The sequence below is a fragment of the Asterias amurensis genome, chromosome 1 (assembly GCF_032118995.1).
Source record: "Asterias amurensis chromosome 1, ASM3211899v1".
Classification (NCBI taxonomy): domain Eukaryota; kingdom Metazoa; phylum Echinodermata; class Asteroidea; order Forcipulatida; family Asteriidae; genus Asterias; species Asterias amurensis.
In genome coordinates this window covers 11,678,773-11,700,751 of record NC_092648.1, presented here as the reverse complement: position 1 = coordinate 11,700,751, position 21,979 = coordinate 11,678,773, and the positions used below count along the sequence as shown (strand labels likewise).

The 21,979-nt window shown below is 37.8% G+C and overlaps 1 protein-coding gene across 5 annotated transcripts in view; it reads left to right on the top strand.

Annotated features, from left to right (window-relative positions):
* Positions 1-21,979, top strand: part of LOC139945607 (cyclic nucleotide-gated channel rod photoreceptor subunit alpha-like) — a 50,545-nt gene that overhangs the window by 8,327 nt on the left and 20,239 nt on the right. For 2 of the 5 annotated variants that reach the window (XM_071943022.1, XM_071943029.1), the window contains exons 1-9: positions 2,616-2,733; positions 8,483-8,601; positions 9,854-9,898; positions 13,627-13,689; positions 15,743-15,820; positions 17,952-18,059; positions 19,416-19,521; positions 20,119-20,166; positions 21,533-21,614. In XM_071943022.1, coding sequence (XP_071799123.1) covers positions 2,655-2,733; positions 8,483-8,601; positions 9,854-9,898; positions 13,627-13,689; positions 15,743-15,820; positions 17,952-18,059; positions 19,416-19,521; positions 20,119-20,166; positions 21,533-21,614 — 728 coding nt within the window. In that variant the 5' untranslated portion in view covers positions 2,616-2,654. Of the gene's footprint in view, positions 1-2,614; positions 2,734-8,482; positions 8,602-9,853; positions 9,899-13,626; positions 13,690-14,080; positions 14,106-15,742; positions 15,821-17,951; positions 18,060-19,415; positions 19,522-20,118; positions 20,167-21,532; positions 21,615-21,979 lie in introns of those variants that run through there. The other 3 variants (XM_071943038.1, XM_071943045.1, XM_071943046.1) reach the window with 3 other exon arrangements.

Sequence of the window (21,979 nt, the reverse complement as noted above, 5' to 3'; positions counted from 1 at the left end):
ACTTAAAAGCGAGACGAATAATTATAGATGAAGAAGAAAGATCAAAATGTGAGTTTAAGATTACATTCTTGATACTTCCTCCTGTGACGTCAATGGTAGTCTATAATCATAGATAACCTGAACAATGACACGCAGTATTCATTGCAATTTGATAAAAGAGAGTATGGTCCATATATAGATGGACGGTAAACTGAGAAGGGTCAACTCGTGCCAGTGACACAACGTCGCGAACAGAGATACCCGACGTATTGACTAGGGTTTTCTTTCCCCCTTTTTGTGCGTTAAATTGCAAAGAATGTATTATTCAAGAACATAATTGCAAGCTATCAACTTGAAATTATATGATTTCCTCCCTATACCCTCTCTGTGATGGGCACACGTCGTCCTAAAAATGTTCCTAAACCGAACAACCTACATGTATTTAAAGCCCAAGAGAAAAGAGCAATATTTACTATCAAAATATTTTCGCGAGTGTTCGTTTTGTCCACCATCACGTCATGTGTCTACTCTATCAAAAGACGCATTGCTGTGTACGTGTACTTTTAGCATGCCTGTGTCTGAAAAATGGGTAAACATGGCAATGTATTCGACGACGTAAAGTTCATGTGTCGTGCGCAGTCTATCAGGATTTCCCAGAAATACAACACTTATTTATTAGATATTTAACAGCATAATTGTTGCGTATTAAAGGTAGTACAAGTACTTACTTGGTAACAATCAATGGAGAGCTGTTGATAATATAAACAATACGTGAGAAACGGCTCCCTCTGAATAACCTAATTTTTGAGAGAAAAAAGGCCCCCTAGGTCTAAGTAAATTCTCCATCAAATAGTAAAATACTTCAAGCCTGTGAAGCCTTTTTTATGCATCTTAAAGCACACATATTTGTGCATTTTTCTGTTGATATTCTTTTGCAACTTCGATGACCGATTGATACCAAATTTTAACAGATTTGTTTATGTATGCAAATGTTGTTATACACCAAGTGAGGATACTGGTCTTTGACCATAACCAAAGGTGTCCAGAGCCTTTAAGTTCACTACTTCCTACAAGTGACAAAAATGCTATATTAAGGGATTCAATTGTTGATTTGTAATGGTTTTTTTATCCATTGGTGATACGAAATCCACTTTAAGGACAGACAATGAAGACATGGCCTGTTTAGTTACACAACTGTTCATCGAAAATATCATCGTAAAATTGTGTGCATCTTTATATAGGTATAGGTCAACCTTTGTTCATATGAAGGTATCCTATTAGGTAGAATTCCGAGAGGCTCTTATTACAACCGGCCGGATGGAGGCATTTTCTTTAAGGAGAAACTATCGTCATCTTAAGCCATTCCCCCTCCCATAAGGGACCTTATACTGAAAAGCTTTTCACCTTTAATCAACGCATTAGCACCTGGTTGGAGATACCAAATTGCTATCTTCTGAAGATAGCCAACATGTATTCACGATCAATACCAGAAGGCGTAATGCTACACGGCCGATTGCTCAAGAGACCTTTTACTCAGAAACACACGATGTTGACGAGAAAGAGCGCGCGTCACAGACGACGTGCTGACTACACGGGTCTTGGAAAATCCCAAATTTCGAGAATTTAGGGCAGATTTGTAAAACAAATCTGAGGTGATTAATATCCCTTTCGGTGGAAAAGCTATCAACTCTGTTTGTGTCAATCGGAATGTGTAGCCATTGAAGTCTACGCCAATAGATAACTTTAATTCCTCAAAATGTCATATTGACTTTGTCAGGCGATTTCTATTAATATATATAGTAATTTGAGTATGTCTTTCTTGAATGCATATAGAATAGACTTTCTTGTTGTTCCTATTCAAGAATGAGTCCCTATGAGAATCACACTTCTCTCTCAATGGAATGCCACACTCTCACATCACACGCACCCTCAAAAATACGTTTGCTTGAATGCGAAATGGCTCACTTGTACCGAGGCAGTGGACGGGAGCATTAGAGCTGAATGCTGTACTCCCGTTTCTTAGATCAGGCTATCTAGAAAAAATGTGGTGTCGGAACGAGTGTTACTAGTTTCGTCTTCGTCAACTTAATCGATGCTGCTTTTAGTGTGATTTCGATGACCATCCCTTGAGTTTTGGACGATTTGACGTTCCAATCACGAGTCCTGATTTCATTTTCCCGGGCAGAACGTGAAACCACCGAGTACCCAGTTCTTGAGCTGCTGTATATAAAGCCTAAGATCAAATAAACTTTGTCATTTACCCATTACACGCGTCACATCAATCAATTTCTCAGCCGCTCCTATCCAACCAACAGTGTAGGCTTAAACAACCGTAAATTATTGTTGCACAATTTGTGATCAGTTTCACTTGGGTTATTTACGACCGTGACCAGAGTGAATTCCCACAAAGCCATCATGGACACAGCACTTTAACTACGACTCAAGCTTTCTGATCGTGTTGTCATATTGCTTTGGGAACGAGGTCAGCATAACTTCACAGAAGTTACAAAAGGTCAAAGTTTATATATACGGAGGACAGGAGAGACCATCATCCAATGTTCCACTTGGATTTCAATCCGATCGAGGGAGGTCACTGTAGCCGCCGGAAGCTCCTCGAGTGTTATCGGGGTTTCAGTTTACATTGATTGAGTTGTCTTGGCTTGATTTTGACAATCATGGCCAAAGCTACTTTGGTGACAACAGTCTGGGCTTACACTCGGAGACGAAACAGATCCAGTGTTCACTATACGAATGGTAAGTGTTGTGCATTATATAGAAATCCAAATCGCGATTGCAGCTTGTTTATGTTGTTAATGCATTTCAGACAACTGCATGGAAATACACGTCTGACTTTCCTTGCGCATGTCATGCATCGTTGAAAAGTTGAATTAACGAACATAAATATATTAATTATTTCCCTTGTAAAATGTCTACAAAACTTCTAACTAAAATGGTTATTAATTAGCCTACAAAATGGCACTGTAACTCGTATTACGGAGACTTTAGTGATGTAGTTTGTTCCGGTTAATTTCAGCAAAAATTGTCTCGGGTTAAAAAAACACAATTAAAAGCTATCAATTTCATTCACTCTAAAAACTCTAGTGGGGTCTGACCCTTTTTCGTGTCAGTATGACAAGAAATCTCTGTGAAATTTACGCGAAAATATGTCAAACTCATGCAGAATCTTGGGGGAAAAATGTAAAAACAAAGCTTGATCCGGGTCAATTGTGACTGGAAATTTTGAGAGTTTGCATTTGCCCTATATACTTTTATCAAACTTGTTTTAGCTACATCCCCCACTATGGCAATCAATTTCATTTTTGTACTCAGGCGATTTCGTTCTTCTCATTCAGGCTGGTTTCAGACATTCTTTGACATTTATAGATACTCAAGAATGCATTTTCATCACTTTGCAGTTGATCTTTTACTATTTTCTTTCAATCGGTGGAGCATGTTGATGCAGCCTCTGTTGCTGCTGCTTTTACGCAATTGAATTATCTGTGCAGGCCTAGATGAATTTGAATGATCTGATTTGACCAGTGAAGTTTTAACTGTTCTTTCTGTATTTTGTGATTACGTATAAAAAGCATTGTTATTTCTTGTTGCGCGCCTTAAGGGCTAGCATAAGGCGCTATATAAGTACACTTTTAATATAAATATTATTAAAATGTAGAAATTACGCAATTGACTGAATGAGCAAGTAAGTGTTAAACTGAATAATAAGCGTTAGCTGAATTTGGCTGGAAAGTAATTATCTTCTTTTTTGACTATAAAACATTTTAAAAGAAATATGAATAAAACATACTAGTTGCTTTTTCGTTTTATGTTCAAAACATTATACATTTCCTCTACTGAAGTCAGTTGAGTTTATTTGAATATATTATGGAAATCATCCATTCTGAAACGACTCTCCCTCTGAAGTAACTTAGTATTTTTGAGAAAGAGATAATTTCTCGCTAAAATATTTGAGCCGGAAAAAGGCCTACTAAAAGCCTTCCTCAGGCATCTGAACGCACACAGATTTGTGCTTTATTTGACTATCTCCTTGCAACTTCGATGACCAATTGAGTCAAAATTTGTTTACAGATGTGTTCCTTTGTGCATAGTTATTGTGATACACCAACAAGTGAGGATACTGATCTTTAACAATTACCAACATTTTGTGTCCAGAGCCTTTAAAGGTCCTGTTTTCCCACACAAAAATATATTGACAGATGTTTACGAAAGTTAGGTTCACTCATCTACATCAATCTGCTCAGTGGATGTCTGTCTGATTGTAGACAATGTATTGACCTTTAAGAGCATATACGGCAACAAACATCGAAACAATCTCTGTTGTCCTTAAAGTTACCATTATTTACTGAGGAAAACATGTCTTGACAACCGCAGTTCTTATTCACAAACTTCTTGGTAGATTTCCTTGATAATCCACTTAAGGTTGATTCAACTTTCATGGGGTGGAGGACAGAATGGTTAATGGAGCAAAAATAGGAAGCCGGGTTGGCTGTTTGTTTGAAGGTTTGTGATGTGTGCGCTTGGTTTTACGATTTAGGGATAATTCGGCTTGACAGTCGATAATCTCTTGTTGGTTTGTCTATTTTGTTTTTCCAAATGGACCGTTTCTACGAACTGTGCATTTTCGTTCACAAGGTTCTTTTATCCTCTATATAATGATAATGCATAGGCATGCTAGGGTATATTCTCCTTCTCAAAAAAAAACCCCAAATAAATAAATAAAATATCATAACTGACAAAAGTTCTGGATTTTAAGTCGGACTCTGCGTTAGCTCCCATCATAGGAGCTGGATGTGGGTCAATTTTGACCAGGATTTGTTAAGAGTGTATTTGCCATGTCAACAATTTTGTGTAAGACCAAAATTTACTTCTTTTGAAGTTTTATCACAAATGTTCATATCTTTCTTTGAAAAGCGTGGTTTGCAAACCTCAATCAATTGTAGTGACAAGTCCCGAATGAAAACGTCTTGTTCGATTCTCAAGTGATGACGCACTTGAAATATTTCATTTTTAAAAAAGATGAAAGCAGAAAGGTTTTTTCTTCAAATATGTTTAAGTGAAGAAAAGTGGCACCTCTCAAAAATGGTTGTGTCTTATTATTATTTTGTTTTTGGTATAGGCCTACAATTGTTTTGTCGCCTTTTTACAACACTTGGTTTAAAGTGTGAATTGCTGTTAATAAAATGACAAAAAATAGTACATTGTCCGGAGCGTCTGCCCTTAAATGTCCAAGTTTACTCGTGTGCCTTAAGATGCAATTTGCCTATTGCGTGTTACACAGTGGGTAATTATGAGATCGTCGGATTGATGTTGACGCCAATCACGAAACACGACTAGTAGTACACAACAGTAGAACTCAGAACTCTCAAGTGGAGATGGACTCGACCTACAGCCTGGAGACATATCAACAGATGGGCGGACATAACTATACAGACTAGAAATCTGCCAAGAGCACAAGTCGAAAGAGATGAAAATAATGACAATGGCTAAATTTCACCTAGCTGTAAAACACATTAAGATTGCTTACAACTGAAAAACCCTGCTTACAGAAGAAACATGCTTACAGGGTAACAGCGAAACTACCATCAAGTGTACATATTTGTGGAATGGTTCTCTGCTAATTCTTGCTTAGCCGAACAGTTTGTTAAGCACAAATGCTAAGTACTATTTTAGTCTTAAAGAAGACGACGACGACGACGACGACGACGACGACGAGGGCGACGTTGACGAAAACAACAACAACAACAACAACAACATAAACAACAACAACAACAACAACAACAACAACAACAACAACAACAACAACATCAACAACAAAAACAACAACTACAATATCAGCAAGAATAAAAAAAAAAATCAAATTACGAAGATCTAACCATTTTCAAGGACCTATGTAAAATTTTTAATGATGTTAAATTTGCCTTGCCCAGTAGTCCAGGGAACAAAAATTAAAACTACATGTTCACAAATACCACAATCAAGGAAACCTATCTACCGGTGATTGGCGTCAGTATTCGCTAATTATTTTTTAGTTGGATTCATAATCACCAGCGTTATTGCTTTGAGGTTGTGGAGACAGGCACAGTGCCCACCCAAAGGCAATATAAGATACACCCACTATGTTGACACAGGTTTCAGTCAAATCAATCCCTAGATTGACAGGGGTGAATCAAATACATAATGTGTCCTAATAGTCCATATACATGTCTGCAAACCAAAAGACAATACAATTAAATTCCAAGTCCCTTGAAATATCCCTTTAAATATTTCTGTCTGAAATGTCATATTTGATGAGAAATAAATAATATAACTTCGCGTTTGGAGGTTATCGCTCAGTGAGCGTTTAATTCATTTTTATTTTGGCATCGATGCAATGCAAAATTTGTAATCGGTTTTTCACTATTCTCTCGTGACCCAGATGGCCGATCGATCCCAAACTTCTACAGGTTTGTCAGTTTATGTATATGGTGGATAACATAAAGTGCTTACACTGCCAGCAACTGTTCTGTTAGCAAAAAACAATTCTGTAACGTTCATATAAAGACAGCGGCCACTATTGGTAATTGTCAAAGACCAGTCTTCTCACTTGGTGTATCTAAACATATGCATAAAATAACAAACCTGTGAAAATTTCAGCCCAGTCGGTCATCGAAGTTGCGAGATAATAATGAAAGAAAAAAACTCTTGTACACAAAGTTGTGTTCTTTCTAATGCTTGATTTCGAGACCTCGTGTTCTAAATCTGAGGTATCGAATACAAATTCGTGGAAATTTACTTCTTTCTCAAAAACTACGTTACTTAATAGAGGGAGCCGTTTCTCACATTTTTTATACTATCAACCTCTCCCCATTACTCGTTACCAAGTAAGTTTTTATGCAAACAATTATTTTGAGTAATAACCAAAAGTGTCCACTTCCTTTAAGGAACTATTCACCTTTTTTTTGCCACATACTCCGACACTAGTGATCATTACAGTACAATAGCAATGCTGGGAGCAGCATCCGTATGATAACTCGGCAGTAAAGTTGTGTCTTATTAATCAATTTTTTGTGAAGCGCTAAAGGGGGAAAGTAATTTTGAGAGTGGACGCAGACACCAGCACTAGAACAGTTTTACCGAATCACACTGTATAAGACGTAAACAACCTACTTGTAAGAAAGGTCTTTACGCACCATATACTTCATAGGTTAATCACTACTCATTTTGATAATAAATTTCGAGTAACATTTATTTTATATTATTATTGTCATCAAAACACAATTTAAGTATGTATTAAAATCAACCATAATCATGACAAACTAGAACGAGACCCTCGCCTTAACAATTGCAACTATACGATTTGTACATTCGTATAAGTATAAATACAATATCAGACAATAATTTAGATAAATGATATTTTGGTAAGTCTAGATTATGATTACGATCCAGGACAAGTTTTATACATCAGACTTTGGGCCTATGGAGAAGAGTGATTGAGGGTGGGGGGGGGGGGGGGCATGTACCATTAGTCCACATCTGCGCTCAAAGTGCGCGAGGTGGTTAAAGCAAATAACCGAAGTGTGAGAATCGATGAACTGGAATCGATTATATTTGCCCAAACGTCTCTTGTGCAAACCCCAAACTACTGGCCTAATGCTACTGGGGCTGAATTTAACAAAGTAATAAAGAATCGTCTTACGTTTCTTTTCTTGACACTTTGATTTTGTTATTCACAATTTTGCTTTGCGGTGCTAGAGTGGAAGAGTTCATCTTGGCCATCTTGATTTTCTTCCATTCAACTTCAGTGTAATCAAACCGAGGCTGGATGGAAAACACAGTCTGGTTCGTGTCTGTACAATGTGTTGGGCGTGTTTAAATTGACTTACCTGATATCCCTAAAGCAAAGTCCCAGTTGTTATTTTTTTCCCAGGGCAATGAGCCATATCATACAACTAAAACTGCTTACAACCGCTGCGATCTGCTAAGCACGAATGACAGGGTATACTTTTGGGTAGACAATGGATTTCCAGTAGAAGGTTTAACCAGGGTGGTTTTCACTTTTACATTATGCACACAAGTTTTACGCAGAACCAAAGATAGCTGATTCCCTCTTTACGCAGAACCAAAGATAGCTGATTCCCTCTTTACGCAGAACCAAAGATAGCTGATTCAAGTTTTACGCAGAACCAAAGATAGCTAATTCAAGTTTTACGCAGAACCAAAGATAGCTGATTCACATTTTACGCAGAACCAAAGATAGCTGATTCACTTTTTACGCAGAACCAAAGATAGCTGATTCACATTTTACGCAGAACCAAAGATAGCTGATTCACATTTTGAACCAAAAGATAACTGATTCGAATTATACACACAGATTCACTGCAGAACGAAAAGATGGCTGATTCACATTATGCACACAATAGCAGCTTCTATGCCGCAGAACCAGACTATAGCTTTATTTGTGGTTCTAACTAACAGTGCTGATGTTTATCTGTTCCCTGATTTGTAGACTTGAAAATAGGAGGTACGATGGCAAGCCGAACCCCAGATCGTCAGGTGACTTTCCCTCAAGATACAGCGGATTCCCAAGAGCAAGATGGGGCAACAGAGAACGAGGCACAGAATCAGGTCAGAATGTCAAACAAGAGAATTACGTCACGACACATTATCACTAAAAGCTAAATTCCGAATTATTCAACTAGGTCTCCAAAACTCTTTTTGATGATACGGTGTTACAAGCTCAAATACATTTTCGAGAAACTATAAATTAATTAATAACTGACAGGGGAAAATATTATCAAAGTTGATATCAAGAAACTTATTAACCAAAAAAAAATCACCGGGTGAGAATTGACCCAGATTCCGTCTTCCCAGGAACATGGCTGGGAGAAAAACATGGTCTGGATTATGCGACAGCTTTGGAAACACCCTCTAACTTCTGGGCCAGACTTTCTAAAGCTGTTAAGCATAAAATACCGCTTCAAAAATGTCTTTTCTAAGCAACAATTAAGTGGGGCACCAGTCACAGCAATATAAACTTGATGTGATTTGGACATAATGTTATTATCATTTGAAGCCAGCCTTTTGAAGTTTCTGTACAAAGACCGCCAAAAATAGAAAAATCGCACTGTGTAAACACACAAAGAGGCTCTCTAAAAGATTTCATATTTTGCTTTAGAATTTAACTTTCCACCGGTGAGCAATTTCATTTCGCGAGATGTCGTTTCAGATTTTAATTCGCATGAATCATCGTTAGCGGTTACCTTCGGATGTTATAAACGCGTACGTTTGTATGCTATACATAACAATTATTTAAATTTCAAGACGACAGTCATTAATTTTGGATACTCTCTGCAATGGGAGACTTCGGGACGCTAGGTGGCAGCAGACTTACCAGGTAAATTTCCATTGTTTACGTAGTTCTGTGCGTGCGCACATGACCGAGAACAATGGATATTACCTGGTAAGTCTGCTGCCACCAAACGTCCCAAAGCCTCCCATGATATGAGTATTTTGAGTAATGTCAAGGTTCAATTAATTATGGCGATAGTAAGCAGGTAAGTTTTCCTTAAAGGGAAGTTCTACGTTTGTGATCTCTCATAAAATTAAGACATTTTAAGAAACATTTCACTTCGAAGTAATGTGGTTATAAAACAATATATCGATTTTTAGGCACGCAAAATTGAAACTGAGAAGCGTTATCGCGGTGACGCTTCTCAGAATGCGTATTCTAATTGGTGATTATTCTTCGTCTATCAGGCTCACAATCAATGCCCAGTGATGTGTCTATGTCAAACTTGCAATCATAGGCCCGTATGCGAGAAACGGGCAGGATTTCTTTCAGCATTTAAAGTTTAAAAAAATTGTTTTTGTTTTACAGACATATTTTCAAGCAGGGAAACAGCGAATACGTGAGTTTTTCGAGGTAAGTTGATGAAACATTATGTGTGTTTTTTATTCTCATACTTCACCCAGGGGTATAAATGGGTACCTGCGAGGGTAGAGGTTGATATTGTGAATGAAAAGCTTTCGGAGCGCCACGGCAGCTCGGGGCTGTATACTCTCTAAATGGGAGCTGAGAAAGATTAAAGGGATGTTTATTGGCCCAATGACCAGGGGACTAATGTAAAGCGCATTGATACGGTTTGTTGTGAAATGCGCTATATAAGAACTTGTTATTATTATAAAAACAAAATGTTGTGGTTGTATTGTTCCCCACAAAACTTCTATTATGAATGTTCGGCCAATCATCAACTATATGATATAATGAACAACTAGCCATTAGCCTTTAAGTCAGACTCGAGAACTCTGGTTGGTTTAGAGCTAAGTGCACATTCATAAACGATACGACGGTTGTGATTGGTTAAGCAATAACATCCCACCTCCTGTTAGACACCTGTCAGTACGCGCACTTGCCAAACGATACGCGCACATTGACCAATCAGAGCGCTTCTCTATAAATAGCGCGACCGTACGTAAACAAACTGCCAACGAGGATGAGCAACAATTTCGACAATATTATTATTATTATCTTCAAATAAACTGGTTCTTGATAAGTCCATAACAAACACTAGTTAAAGAAATGGTGGTTTATAATTACTGGTATCCTTGAGTTATTGAAGCCATACTGACAGCCAGAGTGGCGGTTTGTGTCTTTTGGGCACCCCATATTATCTGTCTTTTAAATTTTGTAAGTGAACAATTTTAACATCTAGTTATTACATTTCAAGCAATTCATTTGGACACCCGTTTATCAACCCCTGGCTTAGAAACCTTAACTAATGAAGCACTACACATGTCAGAATAGACCCACATATATTTACACGAACTGTCAAGAACATTTTACTACGAAGTGAGAAAGAAAACGCATCAGTTGCGACAAGCAAGAGAGTGTTTTTGTTTCTTGCCGTCAATTTTCTGATGAATTTACAGAAAAATCCCAGGAGCATGATGAGGCTCTGTTTTTGCTTTGCACAGTGAATGGCTATGTTCCCAATATAAATATAGCCCTGCAGTTCAATTACACATGACCCACTTTGAACGGTTCTTGCGATTGTTCTTATTTTATTCGTTGTTGCATGCACTAGGAATAATGGTTTATGCAAGATAGAAAGCCTACAAGGTTTTTTTTCACTTTACACCGACTGATACAAAAACTTGTTGTTGGCTATATTATGGATGAAGTTATACTTATTGTGAATTGATGTTACTGTTCTAGGACAGCTATATTATTAAACTGTTTTGCATCCATAATTATTTCACATTTATTAAAAAAAAAAATGGCCAGGTATTTCCAATTAGACTTACATTAAATTTCCACCATCCATCCATTCTGAGTTGTGTATGCATCCGTTGTTAAATACTCGAATCGTATGTCAATTTCAGATATTAAAGCAAAAACTAATCTTAGACTATTAATGGTAGAATTATTGCTTAAGTTTAGACATTATTGTTGTAACGATCCAATTTGACTTTTTATTCTTGATAAGGGTGTACGTAAAAGTTGGAAAATCTACTTTGTGTGCAATTTTATTTTACAGTTAACCAGCAAAGGAATGGATATTTCTATAAATAATGTTTATGACTTTTTTCTTGGAAGAAAAATGTGATCAATTTCACAGCAATATAATTCCCCGATCCCTGTCAATGTCGTACAAGTAGCCGCCAGAGCCATTACAAGAATAGAAATGTGTCATTGTGTTAACAAGACTGGAACAGTTGCAACATAAAACCGTAAAAGGTCAAGTGCTTCACTGTGATAAGTTCCTGCTAAAAACAATCGAATCTACGGGCTGGATATTAATTCAGAATTCAAAGAAGGTACACGCCAATCGATGACAGCGCTTTTTATTTGCGAAGCTACTAGCTTCTGCCGATTAAAGGTACTGGGCACTCGCAAAGTAATTGTCAGCACAAAAAAACTTACTTGGTTGAGCAATGGAGAGATCGTGATAGTATAAAACATTGTGAGAAACGTCTCCCTCTGAATTAACATATTTGAGAAAGATCTTAATTCTCAATAAAATAATATTTGAATCTGAGATAGACTTCAAACCTCTGAGAGCTCACAAATTTGTGGTATTTTTTTATCTTCAACTTCGATGACCAATTGAACCCAAACTTTCACAGATTTGTTGTTTCATGCTGAGATAAACCGAGCGGTTATATAAACTGTCTTCTTCCTAAACAAGGATAATTATAGAACTTGGGACGAGTTAAAGGCAGTGGAAACTATTGGTAATTACTCAAAGTAATTATTAGCATAGAACCTTTCTTGGTGACGAGTAATGGGGAGAGGTTGATAGTATAAAACATTGTGAGAAACGGCTCCCTCTGAAGTGCCATAGTTTTCGAGAAAGACGTATTTTTCCACGAATTTGATTTCGAGACCTTAGATTTAGAACCTGGGGTCTCGAAATCAACCATCTAAACGCACACAACTTAGTGTGACAAGGGTGTTTTTTCTTTCATTCATATCTCGCAACTTCGATGACCGATTGAGCTCAAATATTCACAGGTTAGTTATTTTATGCATATGTTGAGATACACCAACTGTGAAGTCTTTGACAATTGCCAATAGTGTCCAGTGTCTTTAAGTTCGCACTGAACCCATCTTTAGTTAGTATGAGTAACTCGTCCTAACTCGAGACAGGATTAATCGGCCGTAGTACCTTTAAAGTGTCACAGGTTCCGTGAAACTCGTTTGCGTAGGATCTTGGGCAGCTTGATGTGACACAGAGTGTCGCCAAGTGTGTTTGTTTTAACGATGGTTTCTGTGCCGTGTTTCCTATCCAAATATACAATTAAAACACATTTCTATACTCAACCAAAATAAAACAATGTGTACTTTGGGAAATTTGATGCAATAATGCATAGGGCCCTATTCATGGAAAATGAATATTTCAGATAGTAAACACACTGTCTGATTCGTTCCAATTCCTTAGTGAGTCTCACTGAAACACCAACACAACTGCAGTACTACTAACAATTATTATCTCAACTGCCTCTAGCTGCCGGGCAACCTCGGTAGTCTAGTTTGTAAGACACTGCTCTAGAATTGCAAGGGTCGTGGGTACGAATCCCACCCGAGTAACATACCTGTGTTTTTTACAGGACTCGGGAAAGTACTGAGTATACAGTGCTGACACACATCGGTGTATGGGTAAAAACCAAAATTAATATTCAACGGTTGGTGTTTATTATTTCAAGAACTGTACTCAGAAAGTTTCTGTATCGCCTGCCACCACTTTTTCATTCGTTATGAAATAAAACTGTATCTAGTTTACTCAAATGAGATATTCCTTCGGGTAAAAAATGAATGAAAAGTGGTGGCAGGAAACGGAATCCTCCCCACAAAGGACTTCAATCTCACCGTCATAGAAAATTCGTTGTACCAACCACGTTCACACAGGCGTGGCGTAGACCCATGTACTGGGGCGCTGTACTCATTTTTCTTCGAAATTTTGACATTCTCGGTCGAACTAGCGAGAATGTCAAAATTTCGAAAGAAGGAGTACAGCGCCCCAGTTACTGGGTCTAGGCGCGGCGTATTATATTAAACACATTATTTTTACAAATACCATTTACTTACTTTGTTTAATAGTAATCCTTGAAATTGAATAACTTTCTTCTGTCAATCCATTGAAATTGTAGAGCAGGCTGGCGGGAGCCGAGTTCGTTATCGATCCAGAAGGCGATAAAATATACGTCTGGATGGTGAGTATTATAATCATTGTCCACGTGACCGCACAGATTTACTGGGTGTCCGAAAAGTTTGCTTTCTTTTGATGTGTAATCCTGGTTTCGTGTGTAATTGGTCACCGTACATCAGTCTGTGTTCCGTTTCTCACAATCTCTCTCGGTCTTCATCTTGCTTTTCCTTCATCCACGCTTTACCAAGCTTGCAAATGAGAAAGATTAACAATCATAACATCTGTACTTCAGAACAAAGGCTTTCCAACGTCAAAACTTTAGTCCAACTCTTGCAAAACGATGTTGTTCAAAAGTGAGCAATTCATCCAGCGCGGGTAGTTTTCCTGCAGTGCGCCCCCAAGAGCTAGCACGAAGTCCAACTTTCTTGGACCTTTAATTAATGAAAAGCATCATGGGAAATTTTCGCTTCAGTGCTGAAGGTAAGATTAGGAACAACTTAATTTATAAGCTAAATTGAGTACGAAATGTTGGCAAATTGAGTAACACTTTGCCGTATGCGGATCGGAAATTGTTACTAGTTTCCTAGATACTATTTGTGGTGTTTTTTCGCAGCGCGAAACTCAAACTAAAAGATGCGTTCGTGCATTAGCAAACTGTCGATTAAAATTGTTTTCAATCATGTTACATGTAGGCTATGTGTGTGTACGACAGCTCTGCTTGCATTGTTTCACACGGTGCTTTATACAAAACGACGACTTTTCTCATGGACAGAATGATGGTTGAATATTTAAGGTTGTGGCATCATGTGCCTCAAGTTAATTTATGACACCTACAGCAATTACCGGGCTGTTTGCCGTGTGCCCAATACCCCCCATCACATGCCCCACCCACCTGCAATGATTTGCCAAATCTAAAAGTTAAAACCACTCTTATAATACTTTGAAAGGCATGCCACTCGATCAAATAGAGATTCTTCAGATAGAAATGCAATTGTTGAGTTATTAAATTTATGATTTTAGTCACCAAGGTATATTTTTTGTCAAAAAGTGTTGAAACTAATCACCACATCAGAACATTAAAATCACAAATAGTCTGTGTAGCCTGTGCTGTAGGTTCTTTTTGCAAGAGAACAGAAAAAAAAATAATCATTTCAGTTCACGTTTTTTGGCAAGAGTCTAGGCAAATAATGATGAGTGGTTTCTTGAAATATTTCCCTCTTTAACTTTCAGAGATACATCCATGGTTGACAAGAAAATGAGGCTGTCTCTGAATTAAAGGCAATGGCTTTGGCTGTATAAGTTAAAAGTCCTATTCTCTTTTGCTATTAAGCCAACAGCCACAGCCGTAGCTGAAGTCACTTGATTCTGATGCGGCCCAAGAATCAATTTTCACTCAGGCCTTAAATCAATACATGGCTGCAAATAGCAAACAGTCTGGCGCCATTTATGTATCAAAATAAAGCAGCAAGATTGTTAGTCACTGACAAATAACCTCAGATTTGATGCCTCGTTCTTCTAGGGACAAGGCAAGATTCCTCTGAGTTAATTTATACTGAAACACTTCGAGGACCACCAAGGCCTGGCAATAACCATGGGCATTTCTTCATTATTTTGCTTAAAGACTTTAAAACTGTGAAATATTAAGGTCATATAATTCATAAAGCCTGTAAGAACACACAAATTGCTAAGCACAAAAAACTATTGCTTAAAACAGAAACTAGTTACCAGCCAAAATTACGTAAGTTTGCTCTGATGTGACTTATGCCCCGATCAATTTGTGCTCAATTTCTGCTTAGAAAAATAAATTTGTTCAGCAGTTTTTTCTGCTTTAAAACAGCTTTATGAAAGTGGGCATTAGGTTGAAGACTTACTAAGACCTTATTCCATGCCCTGTTCCAACATGCACTTTTTTTCTAATGATAATCATCCATTAGGTAAACTGCTTCGCTCCAGTAGGCCCCCTACTGGCCAATAGTTGAACATATAATGTAAGCAAATTACAAGTTAGTATGCTCAACACGTAGCTCCGAGTTGGCTCTCTCCTTAGAGGGCCCCACTCTATCCAATCTGTTATTGACTTAGATTTAACACGTTTAATGTTTTTGTCTTGCCTAAAGGGTCTGGTGACTTTTGCAGTTCTCTACAATGTATGGATGATTATACTAAGAATAGCATTCCAGGAAATGCGCGAGGAGGTAGGGAACTAGATTTCAGTTTTATTTTGTATTCACTTCGAAATGTATATTTTTAATTGTATCTTTGAAGATAGCAGACACTCCATTGCCAGGCATACCAAAGTTATCCTTCATTTTGAACCACAAAAAAGAAAAGAAACGAAGGGGAAATTTAATCAAGTGTTATTTTAAGTTTATTTGTTTTGGTTTCCTTCTTTTTTATGGAGGGGGCCCGGGGTTGATCTGCAGGTTTTAGTTTTGGGAGAAAAATCCATAAGACTAGAATAAAAATGAACAACTTCGGAGTCCTGACACAGCCACAGTCTAATATGTATGTTTAAGTTTGAAAATTCAGCTTTAAGAAAGACATAAAGAAGATTTATTTTAAAATACCAAAAAATCCTGGACTTGTCTGTTTATAATTTCTGGCCCGACACTAAGACCAGTGGGCATATTTTACTAATATGCAGCTTACTGTAAAAACAATATTGGACATTCAGTGCAGAAAGTATTGTAAGTTTTTCATTTAAATTGGCAATAATCACTGTAAGCATTCTTTACCAAGTTGGTTCAACCCAACACCAGATGGACTTTCCAACTTGTGAAACACTGAAAGTATTCAATCCTTAGGCAGGAAACTGAAACCAATGATTGATAGAGCAACTCAAAGTGAACTTGCAAGTGGAATAGATATTGGCTTCAGTCGCTATTTCTTTTAACAACGAATGTTATGTGGTTAGTTTTGCTGTCAAGCAAGAGCAAGCAGGGATTTGACTTTATCTGTCCGTAATTGTCTTTAACCATTAAAACCCAAGAGGGAGATGGTGGCAAAGAAGAAATTCATTAAAAATTGTGATAATTTAAATATTTTGTTTAATTTTTGCCTCAATTTTAATGCATGCCTGAAAGTATAAACAAGTATACAGGCCTTGGACTCTTGAACAGGGAAAGGAAATTCCCTCTGGTGGGACACCTACATGTATAAGAGGAAAATGTCAATTTGTTTTAAAACTTTGCAAAGGGCACCACAACAAAAGCACTGGGCCCATATTCATAGAGCTGCTAAGCACACAAATTTGCTTAGCATGAAATTTCTTCCTTGATAAAAACAGGATTACCAACCATATTTCCATTTGTTGCATATTGCTTGTTACTTGCATTCAGCTGTTGTTTGTTTATCCTCAACACCACGTGTTAATTTGGTTGGTAATTCTGTTTTTATCGAGGCCAAAATTTCATGCTAAACACATTTTTTGTGCTTAGCAGCGCTATGAAATTGGCCCCAGGGCACCAGAGCAGTTTTTTTTTTCAAGGCCTGCATTTACTTCATGGAGGCACTGGAGACGAAAACTGGGGTTAAAAATTGTTCACCTACAATACATTTCGGTGTAAATGTCAGATAAAACGGGGTGTTCAAATTTAAAACAGGATGGCCAAAAGACACAAATACACCCCTCTGGTTAAAGCCATTGGACCCTTTCGTTAAACAGTATTGTCCAAGGCCCACACTTCGTGTATCACAACTTCTATATCAAATAACAAACCTGTAAAAATTTGGGCTTAATCGGTCATCGGAGTCGGGAGAAAATAACGGGAAACCCACCCTTGTATCCATGCGTTTCGCCGTGTCATGACATGTGTTTAAAATAAATTTGTAATTCTCGTTAACGAGAATTGATATTGTTTTACTGTTTTCTCAAAAAGTAAAGCATTTCATGGAATAATATTTCAAGAGAAGTATTTCACCACTACCTTCTGTAAACCCTGTAAGTTATTTGTAAATCTGTGAATTTTTTTTTTTTTTTCTGTGCCGAAAGGAGGAACAAGGAAAGATGTATTAATTGGTTTTTACCCATACACCGATGTGTGTTAGCACTGTATACTCAGTACTTTCCCGAGTCCTGTGAAAAAACATCACTGGCATATTACTCGGGTGGGATTCGAACCCACGACCCTTGCAATTCTAGAGCAGTGTCTTACCAACTAGAATACCGAGGTTGCCCGGTTGCGAGGTTGCCCGGAGGAAAGATGTGTTTAAAACGTAATGGATCGATTGAGGTACACCTTCTGCCAAAAATTAGCCATGTTATTTAAAGAGACGACCTAGAACATAATTATTTAAACCAATTACACTTATCTATTTACCTACTAGATTGTGAACCGGCGAGTGTTTGGAACAGTTGACTTTGCCAGCGATGTCGTCTTCTTCGTAGATATTCTTGTAAACTTCAGAATAGCATTCCTGGAGCAAGGACTCTTGGTAAGACTCTAGGATTCATCGATAGTCCTCCCTTTTATTGTGTCCGATCTATTCAGTAATTGACTCCTTTCATGTAATGAAGCTGTCTTTACTTCACCTGTCAGCTTGATGATCTCCTGACACTTAAGTTTCTCTCTCTGCCTCAAACTGTTTGTCTCTTGCAGCTGATCCGGACTGGATTTCAGAAAGCAATGAGATTCAGGAAGAGTTGGACGATGAACCAATTTCAGTATGGTTGCTTAGCGAAAGTAAAGTTGCTAAGCGAAATTAACAAGTTGGGGCAGAAAAGAGATACAATTTACATGAGCACGACTTGACCCTGCGACCTCCTAATTAAGTTATCGGTGCTCTATCAATTAAACTATCCAGCCCTTGTTGGTGGTAAATAGGACGACTGCCAACATAGGGCTAGATATAGCTCAGTTTGTAGATCACTGGCATGTTAATCTGGAGGTCAAAGGTTCAAGCCTAAGCCTACTTTAGTAAACTTTTCAGGGTTCCCGTCCTCAGGGCCCCGACACATTTCAGGGTCAGTTTAGTGACCAGGCATCGGTGTCAAAATGACTCAGAAATGATGCACAGATCCCATTTTTTAACCACTTTGCGTGTCAGTCTGATCTGGAAATGGGTCAGACTCCAGAATCCAGGTCAATTAGCTTTATAAAAATTTTTCATTATTAATTCTGACCCGGAGTATGCGCTGGCATTACATTCAGCTACTACTGTACCTGCCCGTGGTCTACCGATTTTTGAGTCAAATAACATGTAAAGACAAGGTTCACACAATGCCATATCACTCAAGACAGTTTTCAGGCAACTTTGAGGCAACTACTGCACTGCATGCAAAGGGAACACTGTGACAGCACAAGAAATAATCTTCTAGTTGCAACTCACTATCCCCAAGAAACTAATGAGACAGCTGAAATGTGACCAAACTATCGTCTTTGAGATTGCCTGGAACTGGTTGTCTGTAAATTGCCTCGTGTGACATGGCATTTGCCATGCACTTATCTCCAAAGATGCCAACTGCACGGTAACAAACAAACAAACAGACTCTCCCCACATAACACAACCAATAGATGTGTCAGTTGAATTGATGTCAGATGAATTGGGTCAATGCAATATGGGAGACTTTTGAGACGCTGATGGCAGCAGACATAACGGTTCTTTTAAGCATGTGCAAACATGTATGGCAAGCGTAGGTCTGAGCAAAGGACCATCCAAAGTCTCCCATTGATTTCATTGTTTTGAAGTTGTCCTTTTTGTTTGGTGAACCATGAATTTTATCATGCATTGGAGTCTGTTCTATTTTTTTGTTTACTTTCTGCTGTCTGTGTTATTTTTTTTTTTTTTCAGGTAAAAGATCCAACTAAACTGAGTAGAAACTACAGGAAGACTGTTAAATTCAAGCTGGATATTCTTGCAATGATACCACTAGGGACAATGGCTCTTCTTGTTGGAGGTATAATGCTTCATACCAATTCTGTATTCCTTGTTATTATCCCTCTATTGTTTTTATAATGGATTGTTTACAATGGTTTCTCAAGAAAGTTAAAACTTGCACATTTTGTTACAAAATTTAAATAGGAATTGTGTGTGAATACCTATCTTGTTTTCTGAACTTACAGTGATTAGCGAAATTTGTTAACTTTATGAAAGCTGGCAGGTAGCAAGTGGCGTGGACAGAATATACATGTATCTTTGGATGGGGAGTAGTATTTGGCAAATGAAAGTTGAGGTTAGTTAAAGGCAAGACAGAACTACTAATTACAGAATGGCCATAGGGTTGAGCCAGCACGCACTATGCCAAAAATGTTCCATTTGGGGAAAAATGTTCCCCCTATTTGATTGTCATAATATGACAATAGGTAGGTGCACCACTGTCGTTATCCAGCAAGAAAACATTCCCAATCTGACAAGGTTTATCATTTATAAATAAGATCCTCTCTCTTAAAAGGCTATTGGATTCCCTGGCTTCTCTCTCTCTCTCGGTCGAGCCACCAGTGGAAAACGTTAGAAATACAAATACAGAGTATTGTCTTCTTTGATTCTATTTCAGAGTTGGGTGATAAGGAAGTGTTTCACATTCATTTTGACGTGGACAGTGGTAAGTTTTCTTTCCTCAAAAAGTTGGATTACTTGTGGAATTTCTTCAACTGTTGGAGCAATTGAAAGCTCTGAACAGCAAAACATGTGTAATTTGTAACCTTTCCCCTGTGTATCAAAACAGGATGTATGTTGTGTCAACAATAATAATGGGTACATTATTAAAATGTTGGATTTTCTTTGAAGCTTCATTTTACAGCCTTGGGACAGGAATAGTAGAATATTCGAACAAAAGAAAAGAATAAAGGAATTGACTGGGTAGTTTTTAATTATGTTGGGGTTGGAACAACAATAATAATCACGATTATGATTTCTTCTGAAGTTTCTTGTCACAACCTTTAATGAAGTATATAAAACAATGACAACAATTAGGGAAACTGACTGGGTAGATTTTAACTATTATTGAGGTTGAACAACGATAATAATGGAGTCAATACATTTATGATTTCTTCTGAAGCTTCATTTCACAGCCTTGGGACAGGGATAGAAAAACATTTGAAAGAAAAACAACAAATAAGGAAAAGTGACTGGGTAGATTTTAATTATTTTGGGGGGTTGAACAGCAATACTAATGGGTGAGTTTTGTTTCACAGCCTTGGAACAGGGAATGTAAAGTATTGAAAAGAAAGAATAAAATGAGGAAAACTGACAGATAGATGTTAACTATTTTTGGGGATTGAAAACAAATTATAATGGGTACATCATTTTTATGATTTCTTCTGAAGCTTCATTTCACAGCCTTGTCCAAGGATCTTTACGCAAGCATGCCGCTTTGAATTTGGACGACGAGCTGCATAGATACATCTGGAACAGTACTGCATACTTGATACAGTTTTTGATACCGTGGGGTCGAAGCATGGTTGATCAAGGTTTTTGGACCCCGTACAAACGAACGGCCTCATTGTACGAAGGTGAAAAACCTCAAAAGCATTTTTCGGTATCAAGTACTGTTATGTATCGTGCAGTATAGTATCTATGCACTTTGTGAATTCAGGCCAAGTCTTGACTGGAATATTATTAGAAACAATGACAACAATAAGGGAAAATGAATGGGTAGATTTTCCTTGTTTTTTTTTAAGGGGGGTGTGAACAATGACAAATTGACCCCGGGAATGTGCCAGCGCTCTCCCAACTAAGCCATCTCGCCCTAATGTTTGGGATCTCCCTATTCGTTTTCCTTCACATGTCACTTGACTTTTGCACCTACACATTAACACAAATGTACACCCGCATTTCTCTTGTCTGCAGACATTCTACCATACACCACCATGTACACAGTTCGTCAAAGCATTCGCTGGTAAAACGCTAATAAGAATTGGAGAGTTTAAATGATTAATGTTATCATTGTTATGACCATTTTTCTACAGACCATGTGTTAATTCCTGTCTTGAGACTACCACGTCTACTCAAGTGGCATACAATGGAAACGTTTACCGCCATGTGTGACACGTAAGTATATCATCTGAATTTATTGTAACAATTGTCTCGTATGAAGCAATCTTTACATCATAGTATTTTACTCTTTGTGTAATTATGTACATGTACTTTTGATCAGATGCCATTTTAGTTTTAAACGCTACTGACAATGCTCGATTTTCTTGTAAACTGTGGGAAAATATTCTGTCGGAAGTTGACACGAATTTACTGTGACAATGTCTTTTCCCTAACCTTTGACCCTAAGGGCTGTTTTTAAAGTGACATCATCAATGTACTGGGGCACGATTTCATGACTCTGCTAACCATAAGCAAAGACTCTGCACTTACAGAAGCAGGGATTCCACACTTTCTTCAAGCATTATTGCCTGGGTAAGCAG